The 20,109-nt window shown below is 66.7% G+C and overlaps 1 protein-coding gene across 4 annotated transcripts; it reads right to left on the reverse strand.

Moving 5' to 3' along the window:
• Positions 1–1,395: 1,395 nt before the first annotated feature.
• On the reverse strand, positions 1,396–20,062 carry CYTH1 (cytohesin 1). 4 transcript variants are annotated; one of them, XM_075169277.1, is made up of 13 exons: positions 19,981–20,062; positions 10,400–10,482; positions 9,229–9,293; positions 8,368–8,434; positions 8,025–8,143; positions 7,604–7,684; positions 7,353–7,465; positions 7,134–7,282; positions 6,921–7,032; positions 3,917–3,993; positions 3,530–3,601; positions 2,986–3,140; positions 1,396–2,727 (listed from the first exon to the last, which is right to left on the reverse strand). In XM_075169277.1, exons 1-13 carry the CDS (start codon positions 20,000–20,002, stop codon positions 2,649–2,651), a joined length of 1,194 nt encoding a protein of 397 aa, XP_075025378.1. In that variant the 5' UTR covers positions 20,003–20,062; the 3' UTR covers positions 1,396–2,648. The 4 variants fall into 4 exon arrangements, with proteins under 4 accessions (XP_075025378.1, XP_075025377.1, XP_075025380.1 ...); XM_075169276.1 differs by lacking the exon at positions 19,981–20,062 and adding an exon at positions 13,212–13,290; XM_075169279.1 differs by lacking the exon at positions 19,981–20,062 and adding an exon at positions 11,638–11,660 and having other exon boundaries at positions 3,917–3,995; positions 6,920–7,032.
• Between the last annotated feature and the right edge of the window lie 47 nt (positions 20,063–20,109).

The following is a 20,109-nucleotide window of genomic DNA, read 5'->3' on the forward strand; positions in this document are numbered from 1 at the left end:
CGAAGCCCTGCTCAGCCAGGGCTGTGCAGACCCCACACCCCAACCCCTCCACGCTCCCCTTGCTGCCCCCCCGCCGCTGCCCTCAGTCTTCCCTCTGCACACTGCAGCCTCGGGGGAAGCTGCCAGCCCCATCCCTGCCTGGCCCCATTGATGCCCCAGCTCCATCACGCCCCCAGCTCCATTGCCCCCCAGACTGCCCCTCCCTGCCTGGCCCTACTGCTCCGCTGCCCTGCCGCACCCCTCAGCTCTCCAACAGCCTCCAGACACTGTCCGCAGCCCAACTGACACCAGCTGCAGCCCCAACCGACACCAGCACCGGCCCCAACTGACACCAGCTGCAGCCCAACTGCCTTGGAACTGCAGGGCTGCCCCCCCTGCCCCCCCACAGCGTCCCTGCCTGGCGTCCCTTGGCCAGGGCTGTTTGCCCGCGCACCCACCACCCTAGCCAGGCTCACGACGCGGTGCCAAGGGCTGCCCTGTCCAAGGTGGGCAGGGTCTGTGGTGGCGGCTGCCCCCGGCTCTGCCAGGCTCCCCACCATGGCCTGGGTCTCTGCACAAGTATGCAGGCGGCTGGACCAGCCTCCCCCAGCCCCAGCATGGCCAGCATGGGCTCTATGGCTCCCAGCTCACCCTTGGCCCTGACTTGCTTTCAATCACATTCCCATTTACAGCTGGTACCACCCGGGGGAGGTTTGATACCGCAGAGCCCAGCACAGGACCAGGGCTGGTGCAGCCGTTCCCCCCTCAAGTCCCTGTCACAGGCAGGGCAGGGCCCATCCCCTCCACAGTGCTCGGCCATCCCGCAGCTGCCAGACGAGAGCTGGGATGTGAGCGGGGGGTACCCGAGGGGGTGCCCCACCACCCCCATGTCTCAAGCCCCTCACACCGGTGCAGTGTGCACCGCTGTGCAGCTGGGGGTCCAGCCCTGCACGGTCCAGCCTGTAGGTCCCTGCAGGTAGGCAGCTGCCCCCGGCCCAGCCAAGCTCGGTGCCAGCCCCACGGCACACCGGACAGGTGGCACGCAGGATGCAGGACCAGAACCCATCCCGACCCGGCTCGCCCCGCCCCCCGCCTTGCGGCAAGGTCCCCAGGGAACCCTCCTGGCGGCTGAGGGGAGCTGGCGAGGGCACAAGGCACACAAACACCTCCCAGCGCACCGAGAAATGAGAGGCCTTGAACAGGAACAGGCAGAGACTCAAACCAGGACCATGTTGGCCACAGCATTGCCAGCTTCATCCAACATGGCATCGCTGTGCAGCTGAGCACCGAAATCTTGGGGCTGGGAGAAGCACGAACACAGTTGCAAAGCCGGGGCACAAGACAGAGGCTGGTGGTGGGGGGCCGGGGACTCCTGCCCGTCCCGTGCCGCACACACAGACCACAGGAGACCAAGGCTGAGCGCGGTTCGGTGTTTATTTGCTGCAGATCCTCAGCACTAGTTTACAAGGCCGTGGCAAAAAAAAAAAAAAAAAGGTTAGGATAAAAAATCCTGCCACCCCCGGCCCTCCAGAGAGGCCTCTGCACAGAATGACCTGACATACAAAATAATCTAAAAGGAGAAAACTATACAGGAGTATTTACACCTCTGATAAATAGACTAATACTGATCCAGGCGCCTCTCTCCAGACCATGCGCAGTGGCCAGGGGAACAGGACAAGACACAGCTGTTTGCAAGGCAGAGGCAGGGGGGCTGCAGCCCCCCGCCTGGCTGGACCCCCTCGACAGCAGCCATCCCTGGCGCAGGCTCCGCGCACGTCCCACCACCCGCTTGGGAGCGAGGGCTCCTGCTCGAGGAGACAATGGCCACCCCTGGCATGGCCTCCCCTGCGCCTCGCCGAGGGAACTGCAATGCAAGGACGTGCCAGGGGCAATGCCACCCGGTGCTGCCAGACCAGAGCCCTCATCCGGGCTCCAGCACCCCACGGTGCCCCATGTGGCACCACTGCACACCGTGACGGTGACAACCCCCTGCCCCTCAGCCCTCCCTGTCCCCCGGTGCAGGTGACAGCTGGGAGGGTCCAAGGCAGCAGTGTGGGGAAGCTCAGGACAGACCCAGACCCGCTACAACGAGGGCCAGGAGTCGTGCCTCCGCGGGGCTACCCCCCTGCCGCCCTGGGGCTGCCACGCTTCACCCCGGCGCCTGCAGCACCCTGAGACCACCAGCTGCTAACCACCTTCCCAAGGGGACACCCTAAATGCTTTAGGACATGGGTGCTGGGGGGGACCCAGCAGCATGTGCAGCTGCACGCTTGCTAGGGGGATTGGGAGCAGGGAGGGTGCCCATGGTGCCCCGCTGTCCAGCCCCGGCTGGCCAAGGCAGGAGGGGAGGACGGTACCCACACACGGCACTTCCCATCCTGCAGCCGAGCCCAGGACAGGACGGGGCTTCCTGCGCGCAGGGGTGTTGCTGTCCCAGCTCCAGCCCGTGAAGATGCTGTCCTGGAGATGAGGCAGTGATGGGGGAGCCAGAGCCACTGAGATGCCGGTGCCCTCTCCCTCTCCCCACGGTGAAGAAACTGCGAAGCTGAAGCTGGGCCCTGGGCCCCAAGGGCCAGGCTGCAGCGTGGCCCCAGCCCCGCAGCCCTCTGGGGAGGGGAGACGCTCGGCCTGCTGGGGGCACGCCAGCCTCGCAGGGCCAGTGGAGGCTGCTAGTGTCTCTTGGTGGAGGACACCTTCTTCTTCCTGGCAGCCAGCATCTCGTAGAAAGGGTCCCGGCTGATCGCTGCCCTGGCAGGGGGAACGAGGGTTCGGGTTAGCTGTACAGCCAGGTGAAAAATGCTGTAGGGTTGGGTCTGACCTGCCTGGCAGGGCCTTGGGCAGGTCCCTTTGCGCCCCCGGGAAAGCCCATTCCCCCCCATCCTTGCAGGGTACCCCAAGAAGCACTGCCCACCTCAAGCGCAGCAGACAGGTCCCCACTGTGCCCCTGCCAAGCACCGTGCCCCTGCCCAGCATCCTGCCACTCCACTCGCTCCTCCGAGCACTCACTTGATGCACTTGATCCACTCCTCCTTCTCCTCGGGCGTGGGGGCGGAGATGCGGTACACCGTGTGGTTCCCCTCCACCACCCGCCCATCCGCCTCCGTCTTGCAGGCCTTGATCACCTGGTCCTTGTTGTCAGGGATGTAGAGCTCAAAGCAGTTCTGGGAGGGAGGAGACCGTTCAGAGGCAGCCCCCACTTCCAAAGGGGACCCCAGGCTGGGAGGGACGAGGCGGAGCACCGAGGACGTAGGCACTCCTCTGGCGCAGCTACCCCCAATGCAGCAGAGAGGGATGGACATGCTGCGACCGTCACCCCATGGCCTCCAGGAGTGCTCTGCCACCTGCCCTGGACACTGCAGTGACCGACCCCAGGTCTGCACCCGGCTGCTGTGATGGGTGGAGGCAGCGACTGCTGCGGGGCCCTCCTGCCTCTCCCAGGGACATCCCTCGGGGGCTGCAGCACCTCCCGGCTTTCCCTGCCCTGCTCCTGCCCCCTCCAAAGCACCAGGGCTGCCCCTCCAGCCCCGGGTGGCCCTGCCACGGCACTCACCGGCTTCTTTGAGTCCTCCACCTCGCGGATGCTCAGGTTCTCCAGAGGAATGATGCCACGAGGCTCTTTATCCTGGTGGGACCAAGCAGAGGCTTTAGCTGCAGGCTGGAGACCTCCAAACCCCACCCGCATGCCCCAGGCAGGGCTGGATGCTGGAAACACCTCTATCCCCAACACCCCTCTGCAGAAGCATCTAGTGCTGCCCAGCCTGAGGGTCGAGTCCCGCACCCCTACAGTCACCGGCACCCCAGCATGGCAGAAGGCAGGCTGCCAGCCCCGCGCCGGGATGCTGTGCCCGGTCTGTGCCATGTAGGCAGATGAGCACCAGGCTGGATCCGGTACCCTTCCCTGCCCCGGCTCAGCATACCCCGAGCAAAGGTCACTGACCGTCGTGTACTCGAAGTAGTAGAGGCAGTTGTCGGTCAGGATGAACCAACGTCGCTTCCACGTCTTCACCCTGCCTCCTGGGAGCAGAGAGGGGCAGGTTGGGTGCAGCCCTGGCAGAGCGCGGCCGGGGCACACGCCTGGAGGCTCGTGGCACATGGAGGCTACGGCAGAGCTGGAGCCCACGCAGACACACACAGACAAGCACCGGGCGCCGGGGCACAAGCAGAGCCAGGCAGCCCGGTGGGCGCCGGACACAGCAGCAGCAGGCAGCACACACCACGCCGGGCAGAGCACGAGCAGGAGCGGAAAGCAGACAGATGAGGATGGAGGTGGAGGGTGGCGGGGGGGCTGGGCCGGGAGCACTGTGCCCACTCCCACCCAAAACACTGATTCAGTGTGGCCAGAGGATGCTGCAGCCAGGCAGCTCTCGGGGGGATGCAGGGCCTTTCTATTCACACTGACCATGGTCCTGCTGCGTCCTGGCCAGCACAGCCCGGTGCCGGGGCAAGGCACAAGACCAGGCCACGGCTTGCAGACTTTTGGTTGGAGGGAGTTTCACAACCACCACTGCCCTGAGCTCAAGGACTGCTCACCCCTGGGCCCGGCTCCCCCTCCACCGCTCTGGCCATCGCAGCGGTGCCGGATGTGCTGCCACCGTGGGACGAGCACCCAGGCCGTGCTGCTCAGGGCTGGCGCGGATGCGAGGAGGCACTGTGTGCGTTGGGGGCCGTGCTCATTCCCCCCCACCCCACCAGGAAGGCCCCGTGCTTCGCTGCTCCCCCATGCCAGCTGGCCGTCCACCCCAGTGTCTGCCCCAGAGCCAGGCTGGGGCCAGCATTTCCTAGAGGAGAAACCCCCTCTGCCTCCCTCCAGCCAAGCCCACCCCAAAACCCAGGCCTTGACCCTCTCCAGCCCCCAGCCCTCCCCAGGGCCACCTCCTCTCCTGGGGCTGCGGGTGGGAAGAGGCCACATGCCAGGGCAGGGTCCCGCAGCACAGGGAGTGCAGGAGGAGCCCAGGGTTTAGGGCCCGCAGGGGTGCAGGGCTCTGCGGGGTCAGGACCGAGGGCCAGGGCAGCCCCAGGGGGGAGCACCGACGCTGCCCAGCACGCCAGGGCTGCAGGTGGTGGAGCCAGGGCAGTGCCAGCACCCAGCACAGGGAATGCTACGAGCCCCCGCCGCAGCACAGGGCACCGCACGGATGGCTCCTGCCTGCTCCCTGCTCCCATCCAGCTCCAGGCACTCAGCACCCCCTGACCCCCTGTGCACAGGCTGGGCCCTTTCCCGAAGGCACCCCAAACCCATCCCCATCCCTCGTGGTGCCAGAGGCAAAGACCCACTGTGGCTAGGCTGAGCTGCCTGCGAACATGGTGAAGCACGGATAGGCGGGCAGCCCCCGCCAGTGGCTGCAACCCTGTCTGTCCCCGGGCTGTGGGGTGCACCGGGGCAGCGGAGGGGGCCGGCAGGCCTTGGGGAGCGTTTGGCATCGGCGGGGCCAGTACCCTGCATCCCTGCCCTGGTGGCGTTGGGAGCGGGGCTGTCCCCTTGGCAGGCGAGGTCCCTGGGGCGGTGCGGGTGGTTAGCAGCAGCAGCAATGAGACTAATCACCAGCAATTAAAAACGAAAAGGAAACAAAGCCCCAGCGGCGTGAGCAGAGCAGGGAGAGGGGTACGTACCTCCTGGAGTTGGGGGCAAGGAAAGGAAGAGCCAAAATCATGGAAACATACAAATGAGGGAGAAAATAAAATTAAAAAAAAAGGAAAAAAAATAAAAAGAGGAAACCCCAAAGAACCCCCCTTGCCCCACGCGGGTCAGTGGCGCAGGGCTGCAGCAGGGAAGCCGTGAGGGGCTGGGCCGGTGGCACCGCTGCGGGGGCCAACCTGCCCTGGCTCGCTGTGGCTCTGTGAGATGTATCTCCTTGGCTAGGGGGGTGCAGGGCCTGGCTCCCCCCACCTTGTGGCCTCCCTGTGGGGTCCCTCCCTGCTCCACGAGTGGGCTGAGATGCGGCAGCCGGGCTGGGGCCCATGGCCGCTCTGCCACCTTTCTGCACACCCAGCTGCCAATGGTGGCAGGTGCCGACCTGCCGTGCACGGGGCCCTTCTGCCAGCGGGGCGCTGGGCTTGCTCAGGGACAGGAGAGGCACGTCTGGGGCTCTCCCTTGAGTCCCCCCACCCCAGAGCCGGGGGGCAGATGGCCCTTCCTCAGCCACAGGGAAAGGTTCTGCACCGGTCAGGGCACAGTGGAGGGGTGAGGCCCCTCTCCCATCCCGAGGGGGTGGCAATACGGCAGAAACACCCCCGGTGAGAGGACAGAGTCCCAACCCCAGCAAGAGCCCCAGGGAAAGGCCCCCACCAGACCCTGCTCCTGCCAGCACCCCGTCATCCTCCCTTGCTTAACCCGGGCAGAGGATTCCCCAGAGCTGCCAGAGGAGAAGCCACAGGAGCCAGGGCGTGGAGCGGGCTTGCCGGCCTCGAGAGCCGGGCTATGCAGCGGGGCCGCGGGGATGCCATGCACGCTGCCTGCATGTGGAGCTGGGATGCGGAGGTGATAATGCTGTGGGAAGGTGAGGCAGGGACCAGTCTGTGGCATGGGGGGGACGCACGCAGCCTGGGGCAGCTCGCCGCTCGCTCCCGGGGGCCTGCTCCATCACGTGCTGTGACTCGGTGATGAGAAGGGCCTCATGGTCTCTGTGCTCCGACACCGGACCCCAGGAACCAGTCTGCACCCCAGGGCTTGCCCAACCTAGAGGCAGACTCCCCTGGGAAGCCCACCCAGCCGCATCAGCTGTAAGTCCACTTCTGTTGACCAGCCCAGGGAAGATAGAGGGCTGCTGGACCTACAGACACCTTCCCCACGGGGGCTGTGCCCCCATCTCCAGCCTCTCGCCCCTCCACAGGACCACGCTCCAAGGAGCCAGGCCAGCAGGTGAGCTGCACGCAGCCCAGGGGCATCACACCCATGGCCCAGCTCTTCCCCGGGCCACTTCTGCCCCGCTGCCAGCACTCACCTAGCTTCAGGAGCCAGCCCTCCCGGTCAGGGTTGAAGAAAGTGTGGGTGAGGTCATTGCCATCGTCCTCAGGGATTTTGAAGGGTTCGTTCTTGATGCTCTCATAGAGATTCTGGTACAATGACATACGGCGTTATCTCTGATCCGCCTGGGAGCCCTGCGGGAGGCCAGCTCCGCAGCCCAGCCCCGGCCCCTCCGCATCCTGTCCCTCACCCGCAGCAGCTCCTCGGGTAGGTCCCCCCCATCATTGATGCCACGGTTCATGGCGATGAAGCGCTCCGCCGTGGGTTTGTCCTTGACGTTGGGGTTGTGCAGGCTGGTGTTCAGCATGATGATAGCGAAGGAGAGCACGTAGCAGGTGTCTACAGGGGCAGAGGGGAAGTCAGCTGCAAGGCAGGATGGCTGGGCAGAGGGGCCGGGACAGGCGCTCACCTGTGGACTGGAAGACGCCGGGGTTGCACTGGCAGTACCGCTGGGCAAAGGCCTCCATCATCCGGTCGATCTTCTGTGCCTCCCCGGGCAGCCGGAAGCTCCACAGGAACTGCCTGCGAAGAGCGAGGCGTCGCGCTGCTTTAGGGGCTCCAGAGGCCCTCCGGCCATGCTCACGTCGCTACGGCCCCCCGCCAGCCCGCTGCCCGTCTCCCCGATGTGACACGGCTCAGCTCCTGGCCCCCTTCGCTCACCGCAGGGCCTGCACGAGGTTGAGGTCAGTGAACTCATGCAGCTCCACGAAGGCATGCAGGACTTGGATGTTGAACTCGTCCCTGCGGGAACAAAGCCAGAGCACGAGGGATGCATGATCAGCAAGTCCTGTGACTGCCAAGCAGCCCCATGTTTCCCTGCTCCAGGCTCTGCTCATTTGTGGGGGGAAACCTGCAGCTACCCCCCGACTCGAGTCCTCGGCTGGTTTGCACACACCGGCCTCTCGAGTGCCAGCCATGGATCGAACAGCCCCCCAGCTGGCCCTAGCACTCAGGGTGCCCAGCCCCCCGTGTACCCCCACTCAACTGCCCTGTAAGCTCAAAGTACTGCAGTGTCCCATCTCTCAGGTGGTGAGAGCCCTGGGCACTCTCAGGAGACCCGAGCCGCCCCAGGCCAGCGCACCTCTCGCCCAGGTAGTCACCGATGGCTGTCTTGTTGAGGCCCTCTCCCTTGTAAAGGAACTGAGCGATATCCTCGCACGTGTTCTTCAGCAGGTCATTTTCAATCAGGAACTGGATGCCCTGGAGAGGTGCAAGAGGTGTTGCTCTGGGGCTTGCTGCTGACCCCACCAGCCTGCCTGCTGCCTCCCCAGACCCTGCCCTGGGTGCTGGCTCTGCCCTCTGGGGGGCAGGCACCTCGTGCCAGCGGGTGGCCAGGCACCTGGACTGTGAGGTGGCAGAGCCCAGCACGGCCCCATACGGGCTGGTGAACTGCCCCGCTCCCTGCCCAGCCCACCCCGCAGTACCTTCTTGGGATCCATGTTGAACTTCTTCCTCCCCATGGCCACCTGCTTGTTCCTCTGCATGTTTTTCCTGCAAGGCACAAAGCAGCTCTGAGCGCCCAGGAGGGACCTGGCTGCCTCCTGCCCGCCGCCTCGCCCCTCAGGCAGAGCACTGCGGGGAGGGGTCAGCCTGGACCGAACAGGAGCCAAGCAACTTTGACCGGGCCAGCTCCCCTGCATCGAACCTGCAAGGGGCGAAGCTGGCACACTGCTCCACGTCTCTGCCCTGCTCCGTGGCAGAGCAGTATGGGGCTGCTCTCGGCCTGCCGGGCCCCAGAACAAAGAGGAGCTGCCATGCCCCATCCACGGGGTCACGCCATGCAGAAGGGGTGCCGGGTACAGCATCCCGGCAGGTCACCTCTGCATGGGGGGAGGCTAGGGCAAGTTGGGTGCAGCGGGGAGAGCAGCCTTCAGGCCCCAGTGGGGCCGGCATGAGGGTGACAGCCTTCATGCCCCAGTGGGTGATTGGAAACGATGCTGGGAGTCAGCTCCCGTCGGCTGCCGGGACTCCCTAATCCCAGGCTGGCACTGCCTGCGCCAGCTCAGAATAACAAAGTCCGACAGTCACTATGGCCAGACAGAGGGGCTGAGGCTTGGAAAAACAGACCTTTGGAGCAGCAGTTCAGACTGGGATCCTGCTACCGCTCCAAGGAATTCAGAGTGCCTGGGAAAGCCGCCCGCATGAGCACCCACGGGATGGGGCTGCACCGCTCAGCTGCCCACGGCTCCCACACGGTGCGAGTGAGCCGGCGTTCAGGGCCGGCCTCGCTGCAGGGGAGGGGGCTCAGCGGGGGCCCTGGGCTCCCGCAACAGCAGAGGACTCACCTCTCCTCCGTGGACCCCAAGTTCTCGATCTCATTCGTCACTTCTGCTATCTCATCTTTCAGCCGCTGAGGGGAGAGAGCGCACTGAGACAGGAGGTGCCTCCCTCCCTTCCTCCCTCCCAAACCCTCCAGGCCCCCAGCCCTGACGCTAGTCCTGGGGTCATTCCTGCAGGAGGCCCCGGCAGCCCCTCCTTCCTTCCCTCCTTCCCACCCCGAGTGCTGTCCTGGGGCTGAACCAGCTTGGGGGGCACTCACAGAGGGGGCTGGCTGCACCCACTAATCCCCCTGCAGCATCGCCATGCTCCGAGCGTGCAGGAAGGAAGAGATTCAGAGGTTCACAAAATTACCCCCTAATCCCTTTAGATCATGCCCAGCATATGGCAGTAATTAGACTGCTGCCTTAATCAGGGACATGACTGACGAGTGTCCCAGATGAGCACTGACCTCGCAGTCGCTTGCCAGTGGCCTGGCCCAGCGACACGGTCCCTGCCCGTGCCAGGGAGGGGCTGGCACGGAGACGCCGGTGCCCCGGGCCGCGGGGAATGGCACAAGCACACGGCCCAGAGCTCTGCGGGGTGAAGGAAAAGCCGCGGCTGCCTCGGCCCAGCACGGCAGGCCGGCTGCCAGCCCAGGCCCACGTCCCCTGCTGGGACCCTCTCCCCCGCCCCGGGGTCCCGCAGGGGCAGTGCTATCGGGCAGTGGGGCAGCAGATCACGGGGTCCCTGCAGCAGCCACTGGCATCTGCCCTGCGGGCCCAGCTTGTCTTGCCCTGCGGTTCCAGCAGCTCCGATCCACTACCCCAGAAGGTCCACGAGAGTCCCCACAGGCCACAAGGAGAGGGGGGCTAGCGAGGAAAGGGGACAGGAGCACACACCCAACTCATGGCCCTGACTGGGCCGGCTCCTGCACAGGCTCTGTGGGTCTGGGGCACGGCACCCCAATACCCCAGCCATTACAGACAGCCCTGGCCAGGGCAGCCTCTTCTCCCCACCTTACCTGGGCCACCCTCCCTGTTCCCAGCAGCAGGGCGAGGGACCCTGGATGGGGCTGCAGGGACCCGTGACACAGGCAGGGAGATTGTCCCCTGCCACAGGGGACAGCCCCGAGCAAGAGGCTGCCACATCCAGGACAGGGGGGAGTGTGCGTGCGGGTGGTGGCCCTCAGCATCACACCTGTATGTCAGCCAGCAGCTCCTGCTTGCGGCGGCGGATGTTCTCCAGCTCCTGGCACTCCTCAGGGGTCAGGTCACTGGGCACTGAGCGGAGACATGGTCAGGTCAGAAGATGCGGCCGTGGGAATCATCCCCGCCAGGCTCCAGGCACAGCCCTGCTCCTGCCCGGCAGCCCAGGCTCGTGGGACGTGGAGCTGCCGGGTGCCTGGAGGCGCTGGGCTGGTGAGCAGTGCCCCTGGTCCCGCTCAGCAGCCAAGTGCCACCAACGGCACGCGAGGAATGTGAGAGCCGGGACATCGCCCCGCTGGGCCACGGCTGCAGCGGGGGAGCTGGGCACCACCAGTTCCTGCTGACTCAGCCTATAGCGGACAGGCAGGGAGGGCAGTGAGGACCAGCATGGCCCCTGGGCCGGCTCCAGCACTCCTCCCCCTGGCCCTACCACCCTGCCAAGTCCAGTTTAACTCTGCTGTAGCCCAGCCGGGCTGGTGCCGGTGCCTGTCCCAGTCCCTGCCGTGACTAGGCGGCTCTGCTGTGCCCCACGGTACTGGAGCCCCACGGGTTGCTCTGCCGCACCGGGCCAGCCCGGGAGAAAACCAGCTCCTGGCTGCCCTTGCAGCACCCTCTGCACTGGATCCGTCCTTCTGAGCCAGGGCCCAGAGTTGGGACACTCTCCAGACAAACCTTGCCCATGCGCCATGCCATCTACACCTCCCTGTCGCCTCACAGGAGCCAGGCAGCCCCTCCCCAACACCATCCCCAAGGCTCAAGCCCGGGGCCACTGCACGCCCCTCCTTGCTCCCAAGCCCCCCAACTCCCGGGACATTCCTGGTGCTCCCCAGTGCGTGATGTCCCATTCCACAATGACACGGCATCCCGTTTCTGTTCCCTCCTGTCCCCAAGGTCACCCACTCTTCCCGCAGCACTCCTGGCCCTCATCTACCACCTGTGCCTCCCACCTCTGCCAGCAGGTTCCAGCAGCTCCCTTGCATGCCACACCAAGGCCGCCCGTGAAAACACCAAAGCACTGTCCCTCCAGGGTGCCGTTCCCGAGGGAGGCGGCAGCAGCATCCACCAGCTCGGCCCTCGCGCCGCCTCCTGCCCGGGGGTGCTGGGGACAAGCGCGTGGCAGGGCTGCCCCGTCCTCTCCTTCCCCAAACATTACCGCTCCGTTCCATTGAGGCCCCATGTGCCACCACGGCTGTGGTCTCCAGGCCACCACTGCCACCAGCCCGGACTCACCCGGAGCATCCCCAGTGTGGCCGCCTGCCCCGCACCAGCGCCCAGGGTCGCCACATGCCAGCACCGTCCTCAACCGCGTATCATTTCTCCCCGAGCTGCTGCCTCCTCCATAGGAGCTGCATGCGCCCCTGGGGCGATCGCGACCATGCAAACCAAATCTCTGAACTCAGCACTTCCCTGGCTCCGCTCGGGCTTTCTGACGAGCTTCCTCCTTCGCAAAAATCCCCCACTGCCAAGGTCAGTGGCAGCCTCGGCTTGCGACACCATCCCTCCAGACGCGACGGCAACACTTCCCAATATTTTCAGTCTCCAACGCTAGGAAGTATGAACCAGACAACCCGGCTCATGGCACCAGGTTAAAAGTTATTTAAACTTAAACCAGAGGCCTTGCCTTATCGATACATCCAAGCACCTTTCCTGTACCCCAGTGCCGTTCCCACAGGCGCTCGGCCCCTCCTGCCCGGCGCCCAGGGCACCCAGCAAGCCCAGGCTTGCTGCGGGAGGGCCAAGCTGCATCGCACACCCATTGCCAGACACAAAACCCCCTAAATCCATGGGCTGCAGTCCACACCACAGGACACTCCTGCCCGGCCGCGGCCCTAGGGGAGGTGAAATTCGGTGCCAAGGTTGGACCTGCCCCAAAGCGAGCCGACCAAGGGTGGGAGGCTGGAGCCAGCAAAGGGACCCACTGGCACTCAGCTGAGCAGCAAGGGAGCCCCAGCAGGAACAGCTTTACCTCCCCCTGCCCACCTGCGAGCGGGCAGGGGTCTCAGCAGGCCCTGGGGCAGGCGCAGCAGAGAATGAGAGGCTGCAGTATAGCGGGTCTGTGCCGGAGCTGGGGAAGGTCCCTCCCCACCCACGCTGCTGCGGCGGAGGGTGAGCACTCATGACACCAGCCCAGCCATGTCAGCAGCAGCCAGAGGAAGAGAAACCCCAGACGCAAGAGCTTTTCTGGGGAAGGAAGAGGGCGTTAACCCTTCCCCGGCACTCTGCACAGCACCCGCCCCGCAGCACCGAGCGAAGCCCGAACGGCTCCCAAGAGGTCGGCGTGCCTTGCCATGGGCTGCAGAGACGGGGAGGCCAGAACAGGCGCTCGCTGCCCCAGCTTCATCCCGGCACAGGAATTGGGGCACAGCGACCCGTGGGACTGTGGGGATCCCAGGGCTGGTGCCTGCTCCCCGCCAGCATGAGGCCCCAGTGCAGGGGGTACAGGGGCTCCCGCAGCTCCTGCTGCTGACAGCTGAGCCCAAGGACCCTGCGCACCGGTGGCAGGAGGGCAGCAAGGGGCACTGGTGGGATTTGTCTGTCTGTCCTGGGCTCCAAGGTCACTGGGGCCTGCAGCAGCTGGGAGCAGGAGCAGCAGCACATCCCGAACTCCCACCGTGCCCGGCACAGAGCAAAGCCCCCCGTGACGCGCAGAGGCCACGCTCGCCCCCTGTGCTCCTTCCTACCCCACTGCCCCGAGACAAGCAGGCAGGGCCAGTGGCACGGGAGTGGGGCAGACGCGGAGCCGCCTGCCTGCCTCTCCTCACCCCGGCCCCACCGGCCTCCCCGTGTCCCCGGGCTGAGCTCACCACTGCCCTCCGCCCTGAGCACCATCTTGGCAGGCCGGCTCCGTCGGCTGTGCCCACGCTGCCCGCAGCTCCAGAGAGGTGCTGTTTTGGGGCGCAGACACCTGCCCACCCCGGTGCTTCCCAGGGTGAGTCAGGGCCGTGCCGGGCCAATGAGCTCCGGGGCTGCCTGGGCGTCATCCTGGCCTCGCCAAGAGCCGGCACCAGCAACACCCTGTTCCTGCCGCAAGGAGCCCACGGCCGCCAGCACCTTAACTCCTCTGCTCCCGGCTGGGTGGGGAAACGGGGCAGCCAGGGCCCTGCTCCCCATCCTCGGCCCCAGGGTCGGGGGACATGATGTGTTGGTGTCCCTGCCACACAGGCACTGAGGGCTGGCCCAGCCCTTCCTTCCTTGGGGGCTGCCCAGGACACTCGACCCGGCACATCTTGAGCTCGCTGTGGCAATGCTGGGGTCCCCTCCCCTCCACCAGCTGGGGCCCTCCACCCCAGCGGACCCCCAGCCCTGCCCCGCAGCTCCCCCTCCAGCTCCGCCAGACCCCCCACTGCAGGTCCAGGTCCTGCGCAGGCTCTAAGGACCGAGCCCCAGGCAGGACCAGGAGGCACCAGCGGTCCCTGCAGCCCTCTGCAGACTCCATGGCAGCTCACACGGCCGGACGGGACCAGAACTGGGACCAGGAGCAGGGCCAGGAGCGATGCTGGTCCCCATGGGAAGTTGCTCCCCACTATCTAGCCCCCTTGCTCCGGAGTCCCTGTACAGACCCCACTGCTCTGTACGGGACCACTGTGCGGCAGAATCTGGGGCCTGCGGGGCTGCGCCTGCAGCGGTAGCAAACCCCCAGCACGTCCCCGTCCCGCTGTCAGCTGCCTGGAGAGGCCACATGAGCCTCGGCTGCCTTGACTCAGCTAAATCCTGCTCGGCAGCACGAGATAGAGAAACAGTACCCAGAACGCCGGCTACGGAGCAAGGGGAAGAAGGGCTTTGGAAGCCTTGCGTCGGTCCTTTGGCCCACAGCTGTGCTGCACCACTACCCAGCCCTCCTGCCGGCCCAAGCCATGCCTGTGCCGGGCCGTGCCGCAGGGGAAAAGGCACTGGGTTTAGGCAGACCGTGGGGATGTGCCCATGGTGGCAGCAGTGGCTGTCGCTGGGCCCTCCTGCAGGCCACTGCTGCCTGCTCCCGCCATGCCCCACAGCTGGGGGGCCCGCGGGGCCCCAAGAAACTTCCTGCCCGTCTCAGTGCACCACATCCTGTTTTCACTGCGCCGCGTGCGCATCCTGGGTTGCGTCAGCCCCATCCTTCCCCATCGAGGTGCGTCAGGAGAAAGGTTCGGGGACAGGCGGCTCCAGGAAAGACCCTCCCAGGCAGCTGGGCCCCAAGCCCAGAGCCAGCCAGGGCCCTCGTGCTGCTTCAGCGCAGCCCTGCCCGTCAGCCCGCTCCCTGTGCCCAGAGCCCGGCAGGGAACCCACATCCACAGCCACTGCCTAGCTCCCCAGCGGCTCTAGGCTCCCGCACCGCCCGTGCACAGAGCGCCAGCCCACAGTGTGGCCGGGCGAGCACCGGCTCGGCCATGTCCACACACACCAAGCACCGCGCGGGTGCTGGGAGTGCCGCCCGGCAGGCACCTCACTTGCGCTCCGCACCATTCACCGTGCTGGGCCTCAGGCAGAGGTGTAGGGCTGGCCGGAGGAGGTCTTGCAGCCCCGTGCCCCATGGCACAGCCACCTCCAGTGCCACGCGTGGGCAGGAACCCACAGACAGCAGCAGCCCACACGGGCGGCCAGCCCACAATAGCAACCCCAACGCAGCAGGCGTTGCTGGTTTGGAGAGCGCTGCCCCGACCTGCCCTTGCAGCCACACGCTCTTGCAGAGCCACTGCCCAGGGCAGGAGGGCGAGGGGCTGGGGCAGGACCTGCCACAGCCGCACCGGGCTGTGCGCACCCTCCCGGCCACCACCGCCAGCTCCTGAGCACCCCCCGTCCCAGTGCAGCACCCGGCACCGGTGCGGGGCAATGCCATGCGAGGCAGCCCACTGCCTGGCCGTCCTGCTGGGGCTCAGCGCTTGCAGAGGCCCGAGCCTGTGGAGGCCGGTGGTGCGCGGGGGAAGGAGGCAGCGAGACGGCGAGGACTCTCTGTGCCGCTATCGGCAGGAGCCATATGGAGCCGGAGCTTCGGGCACTGCCACGTCTGCCGGGGGGACGGGGACCCTGCAGCGAGCAGAGGGGAGGGCACGAAGCACCTACCTGCCTTGGCGGCCACTGAGGGGCAGAGGAAGGCCTGGAAACTGGAGGCGCAGAGCTCACTGACTGTCCCCATGCTGCGAAGGTCCCGTGCAGGACACCACCAGCTCCGACCGGGCAGGCAGGAGCAGGCAGAGGCCTGGCAGGTGCTGTGCCCCTTGGCGGCAGGCTCCCCGGTGCCGGGGCCTGCGGGAAGGTTGCAGGCAGGGGAGCTGGCGGACTCCCCGCTCTGGCTGGAGCTGGGGAAGGCAGCTCTGGCAGGGGAGCTCCAGCTGCAGGAGCCCACGCGCCAGCCCCAGCCAATCCCCGCCGCTCCCTGCCTGCACACCAGCCTGCTCCGCTCCCGATGCACTGACCAGCAGCTCAAAAGCCACTCAGAGGACGAGGAGTTTGGGAACTCCCCGGCAGCCCCCCCGCCCCAGGCTGCCTGCCCCCCTTCAGCCCCCTTGCCCCCACGGGGAGCCGGCAGTGGGGTATTTTTAGAGTGGTTTTATCCCTCCGTATTAGAGCGTTAAGCATCAGGAGCCGGCGGTCGCGTAGCAACCAGCACTGCATAAAGGAAGGTGCACCAAGAGACACAACGCGGCTCTGGTGAGGCGGGGGGTGCTGCCACAGCCCCCGCTCGTGGGGCGCAGGGCCCGGGCGCTGATCCCAGCACAGCCCTGACAGGCTGAACCTGCCCCATGCGCCATGCATGGGCAGGCCCACTGCACCTTCTGCCAGCCCCCCGGCGATGCCGGTCAGACGGCTGAGCTCCAGGCATGCCCTGGCGGCAATGGAAGTGCCTCCCGCTCTGCCATGGTCCTGGGGTGCTGGGGGGCTCCTGCAGCAGGAACTGGGGGGGGCAATCCTGCCCCAGAATCCCAGCCTCTGGGCCAGCTGTGGAGCTGGGGGGAAGGCGCAGCCCTCCTGCCCCCCAGCCCCACTCCACCTGCATCCCCCTAGCCCCACGGGCGCCAAGCGAACCCAAACCGGACAGACAGCTCTTTCCCTCAAAGCAGGAGCGATCCCCAAGCACAGGGCACGGCCGTGAGTAACAAACCCGAGAGCCTGTCAGGGCATGAGGTAGCGTCCTGTGGACAGCCTGGCTGCCCGCTCTCGGCTGCCAGGAGCCAGCAAGCTTCGTTCACCTGCGCCAGCAAGCACTGGGACGCGCTGAGCTAGGAGAAACCTGAGCCAGGCAGGTAGGAGCCCTGACGGGGCAGGCAGCAGGGAAGGGCACCCTGGGAGCAAGCCACCCTCGCAGGCAGGAGCGGACCCTGGCTCCCGGCACAGCTGCAGATGGGAGGAAAGGTTAAGGAGAAGGGCAGCTCGCGGGGCTGCGAGGGCAGCCAGGCGCTCGCCACCGATGTGACCAACCTTCTGGTTTCGGCACCACTTCCCCTTTTCCAGGGGCCAAAGTGGTGGTTGCCACATCACCGGGGGCCTTCGGCAGCCGGGAGGCACAAGAGCAGGCAAGAAGGGCTGGGGGGATGCAGGGCTGAGCTGGGCATGTGGTGTGGCGAGTGTCTGCCCAGGGCCCGGACCGACAGCCGGAGAAACCCCCGTGCGGCAAAGGCACTTGTGTGTGCTCTAGCCGGCTTGAAGCAGGGCCAGGCAGCACCTCCCTGGCTGAGCGACCCGGACACCTGCCTCGTTCCTCACACCCTGCCTGGGTGAGGTGGGGTGTTTACAAACACCCCGGGGTTATGCTAACCACGGCTCTGGGCCCCGATCCTCCGCCTGCCGGAAAGCGGGGCCCTGGAGAGCTGCCTCCCCCCACCAGCCTCCCCCCTCCCTCAGGCCCAGAGCCCTCCGACCCTGACCCTGCTGTGATGGCCCAGCACACAGATGGGCTGAAACGACCACTCGGGGACACGCGGGCCATGCTGTGTCCCTGACATGTAGTTGCTGAGTGTCAGCAACGCGGCTTATTGTCTTCTGCTCCCGAACATCTCAGGAGAGTAACTGGCTAACTGCCTCTGCCAAACGCCATGCTGCCCGAGCCCCACTGGCCCCAGACCCTGACTCTGCTCTCTGAGCCCGGTGCCATCCCTGCATCGTTCCCATGTCTTCGACCTGGGAGCCCCAGAGCTCTGCAGAAGAGCTTGTCCCCCAGCCGAGCCCAGCGACTCGCGCTGGCTCACCCCTGCGCCATGCCAGGGAAGAGGCTGGTGCCCCTCGGTGCACCGGTGCATGCTGCAGTCCCAGGCTGCCACCAGAACAGCTGAGCCCCTGCCAAGGGGCCTGCCAGGGCCTGTCTGCAAACCAGGGCTGTGCTGGCTGGCAACGGGGAGAAGGCAGGGATCCCCCCCAGCCTGCCGGGGGACCTGAGAGCCCACCTCCCTTCAGGGTTCTCCTGCAACCTCGCACAGCTCACCCCACCTCCTGGCACTGGCCATCCCGCCCCAGACAGCGAGGCGCCCCCAGGCACAAGCTGCTTTGCAGGAGGCTGCACCAGCCCCGCTTAGAGAAATCCCTTAATCCCCCAGGCCAGAGAGAGCAGTAATCCCCCGCAGGATTACCAGCGCTGCCCAATCCCCCTCGCCCCGGGGCTGGGCCTGAGCCGAGACCGGGCCCAGCTCAGGACACGGTGCTGAGACAGGATCGTGCTCCCTGTGGCAGGCTGCTCACCAGTGCTGCAGCTCGGCGGGGCAGGAGCAGCTGAGCCAGCACTGCCGCCCCACTGTCCAGAGGCGTTTGCACCTGCACCACCGCGCTCAGCTCTGGTCTAGGGATGGGTTCAGCCTCACCGCAGTGAGAAGGGGGTGGGAGTGTGGCCCTGCGCCCTGGCAGGAGCGGGGGGAGCCCGCATCTGTGCCGCCAGCTGCTCGCCCCGGGATTTACTCTCTGCTGAGGCAGACAGCTAGAGGGGCTCATATCGCAGGGCAGACACTGGCATCAGCACAATCCCACCAGCAAGAGCCTCCCCATTGGGCTCCCATCACGCTGAGGCCTCGGCAGACCGTCCCCTGCGAAACCAACAGAGCTCAAGGGCTTCAGGAGAGCTGCAGATCACGATGCACCCACAGGGACAGCGGCAGTGATTTGGAGGTGGCTGTGCCGCCCGTCCTGCGCGCCGCCCTGCGGCTCCCGCGGCGTGGTGAGCAGGCAATTTCTGATGCTGACAGACAACCTGGGATGTCTTCCAGGCGATTCTGGGAAGCAGTGAGAAGCTGCTCACAGAATCATTCCCCACAGCACTCTCCCGCTAATGGGCTGCATCCGACAACACCTGTGCTGGGCCATGCACCAGCAGGGCTGGGCGCTTGCACCTTATCTCATGCAGTAAACTCCCCACCGCTGAGCACAGTCACTTCTGGGGTGGAACAGCAGCCTCCTAATCGTCTGCACTGCACAACTGTGGAAGGCAAGAAGCTGGCCCGTGAGCCAGCACTGCCGGCAGCAGTGTCTTTACCAGCACCAGCAGCTCCCGGGAAGAATGGTCACCAGCACGGCTCGCAGCATTGGAACCTTGGTTTCAGGTCTCTCCCACACAGACTCCAGCCTCCCCCTCAGCAAAGTCCTCGCTCAAGGAAAACCCACCTGCCAACCCACAGCAATCTGCCTCAGAGGGTCGAGGCACAGGCAGCGCCGTCCCACCCGGTCCTGCTCCTCCAGGAGGGAACGCTCCGTGGAAACGGAGGATGGAGGAAAGCAGGGAAGCAATCTGCACATGCATGAGAGAGGGGACCTGCAGCCCCTGAGCCACCTCATCGCACTCGGCCCACCCTGAGAGCAGGCCCTGGGCACACACCGTGGCAGGCAGACGTGCTCCCGAGCTGGGGTGGTTTGCAAGATGTTCAACGGACGCCACCGACACCAGCCTGCCCCGCAGACCTGCGGAGCCCGAACTCAGTGCTCAGAGGCAGCAGCTGAATACAAAGTGCGAGCGGAGCGAAGGCGTGCAGGCAGCAGGTCCCAGAGCCCGGCAGCGCTGACACTGCAGGCAGCAGGTCCCACGCTGCAGGCAGCTCGCGAGCTGTGGCCGCAAAGCAGCACGGCGCCGGCTGTACGGCGCCGGCTGTGCGGGGCCACTGGGGCTAAGCCCCGGGGAAGGAGGAGGCCGCACCGCCAGCGAAGCGGGAGCTCCGGGGGTGCAGGCGGGCCCCGCTCCCCGCGCTCTCTGTGGGCACCGGGTGCCGGTTTCCTCCCGGCGCTTCCTCCACCGCCCCCTCGGCCCCGCCCGGCCGATGCCGCGAAGGCCGCGGCCGCGCGTGGGCGAGCAGCCGCTGTCACCTGCGGGCGCGGGTCCCGCCACCCCCAAGCCCCAGCCCGACCCGGAGCCCTCGACCCCTGTTTTGCACCTGGGAGCGGCCCGGCCCAAACACTCCCGCCCACCCGGGAGAGCCGCCCCGCCCCACCGGGGACCCCCCCGCGGATCACGGACCGCCCCGGCCCCTCGCCCCGGCCCCCGACGGCTGGGTGACCGGGGCCGCGGGACTCGCCGCGGCCCGGCCCAGGTGAGGGTCCCAGAGCCCGCCGGGGTGCCGGGCGCTGCCCCCGGCCCGGCCCCGGCCCCCCGGAACTCCCCCCCCCCCCCGGCCCCGCACTGACCGTAGCCGCCCTCCTCCTCCATCCCGCCGCCGCCGCCGCCGCCCCGGCCCCGCCCGCGTGACGAGGGCGCCGAGGCCGCTACGGGCGGTGGCACGTGACGTAGAGCGGGCGGTGCCAGGTAGGCTCCTC

This window comes from Calonectris borealis, chromosome 20 (assembly GCF_964195595.1).
Source record: "Calonectris borealis chromosome 20, bCalBor7.hap1.2, whole genome shotgun sequence".
NCBI lineage: Eukaryota > Metazoa > Chordata > Aves > Procellariiformes > Procellariidae > Calonectris > Calonectris borealis.

What these genes read in the sequence shown, in the direction of transcription:
- CYTH1 (XM_075169276.1), bottom strand. Translation starts at nt 13,236, where the DNA reads ATGGTGCTCAGGGCGGAGGGCAGTG. An exon ending in TGGAGGACTCAAAGAAGCCG is followed by an intron (nt 3,141 to 3,529) that starts GTGAGTGCCGTG and finishes CCTCCCTCCCAG; the next exon opens with AACTGCTTTGAGCTCTACAT. An exon ending in GAGTGGATCAAGTGCATCAA is followed by an intron (nt 2,728 to 2,985) that starts GTGAGTGCTCGG and finishes TCCCCCTGCCAG; the next exon opens with GGCAGCGATCAGCCGGGACC.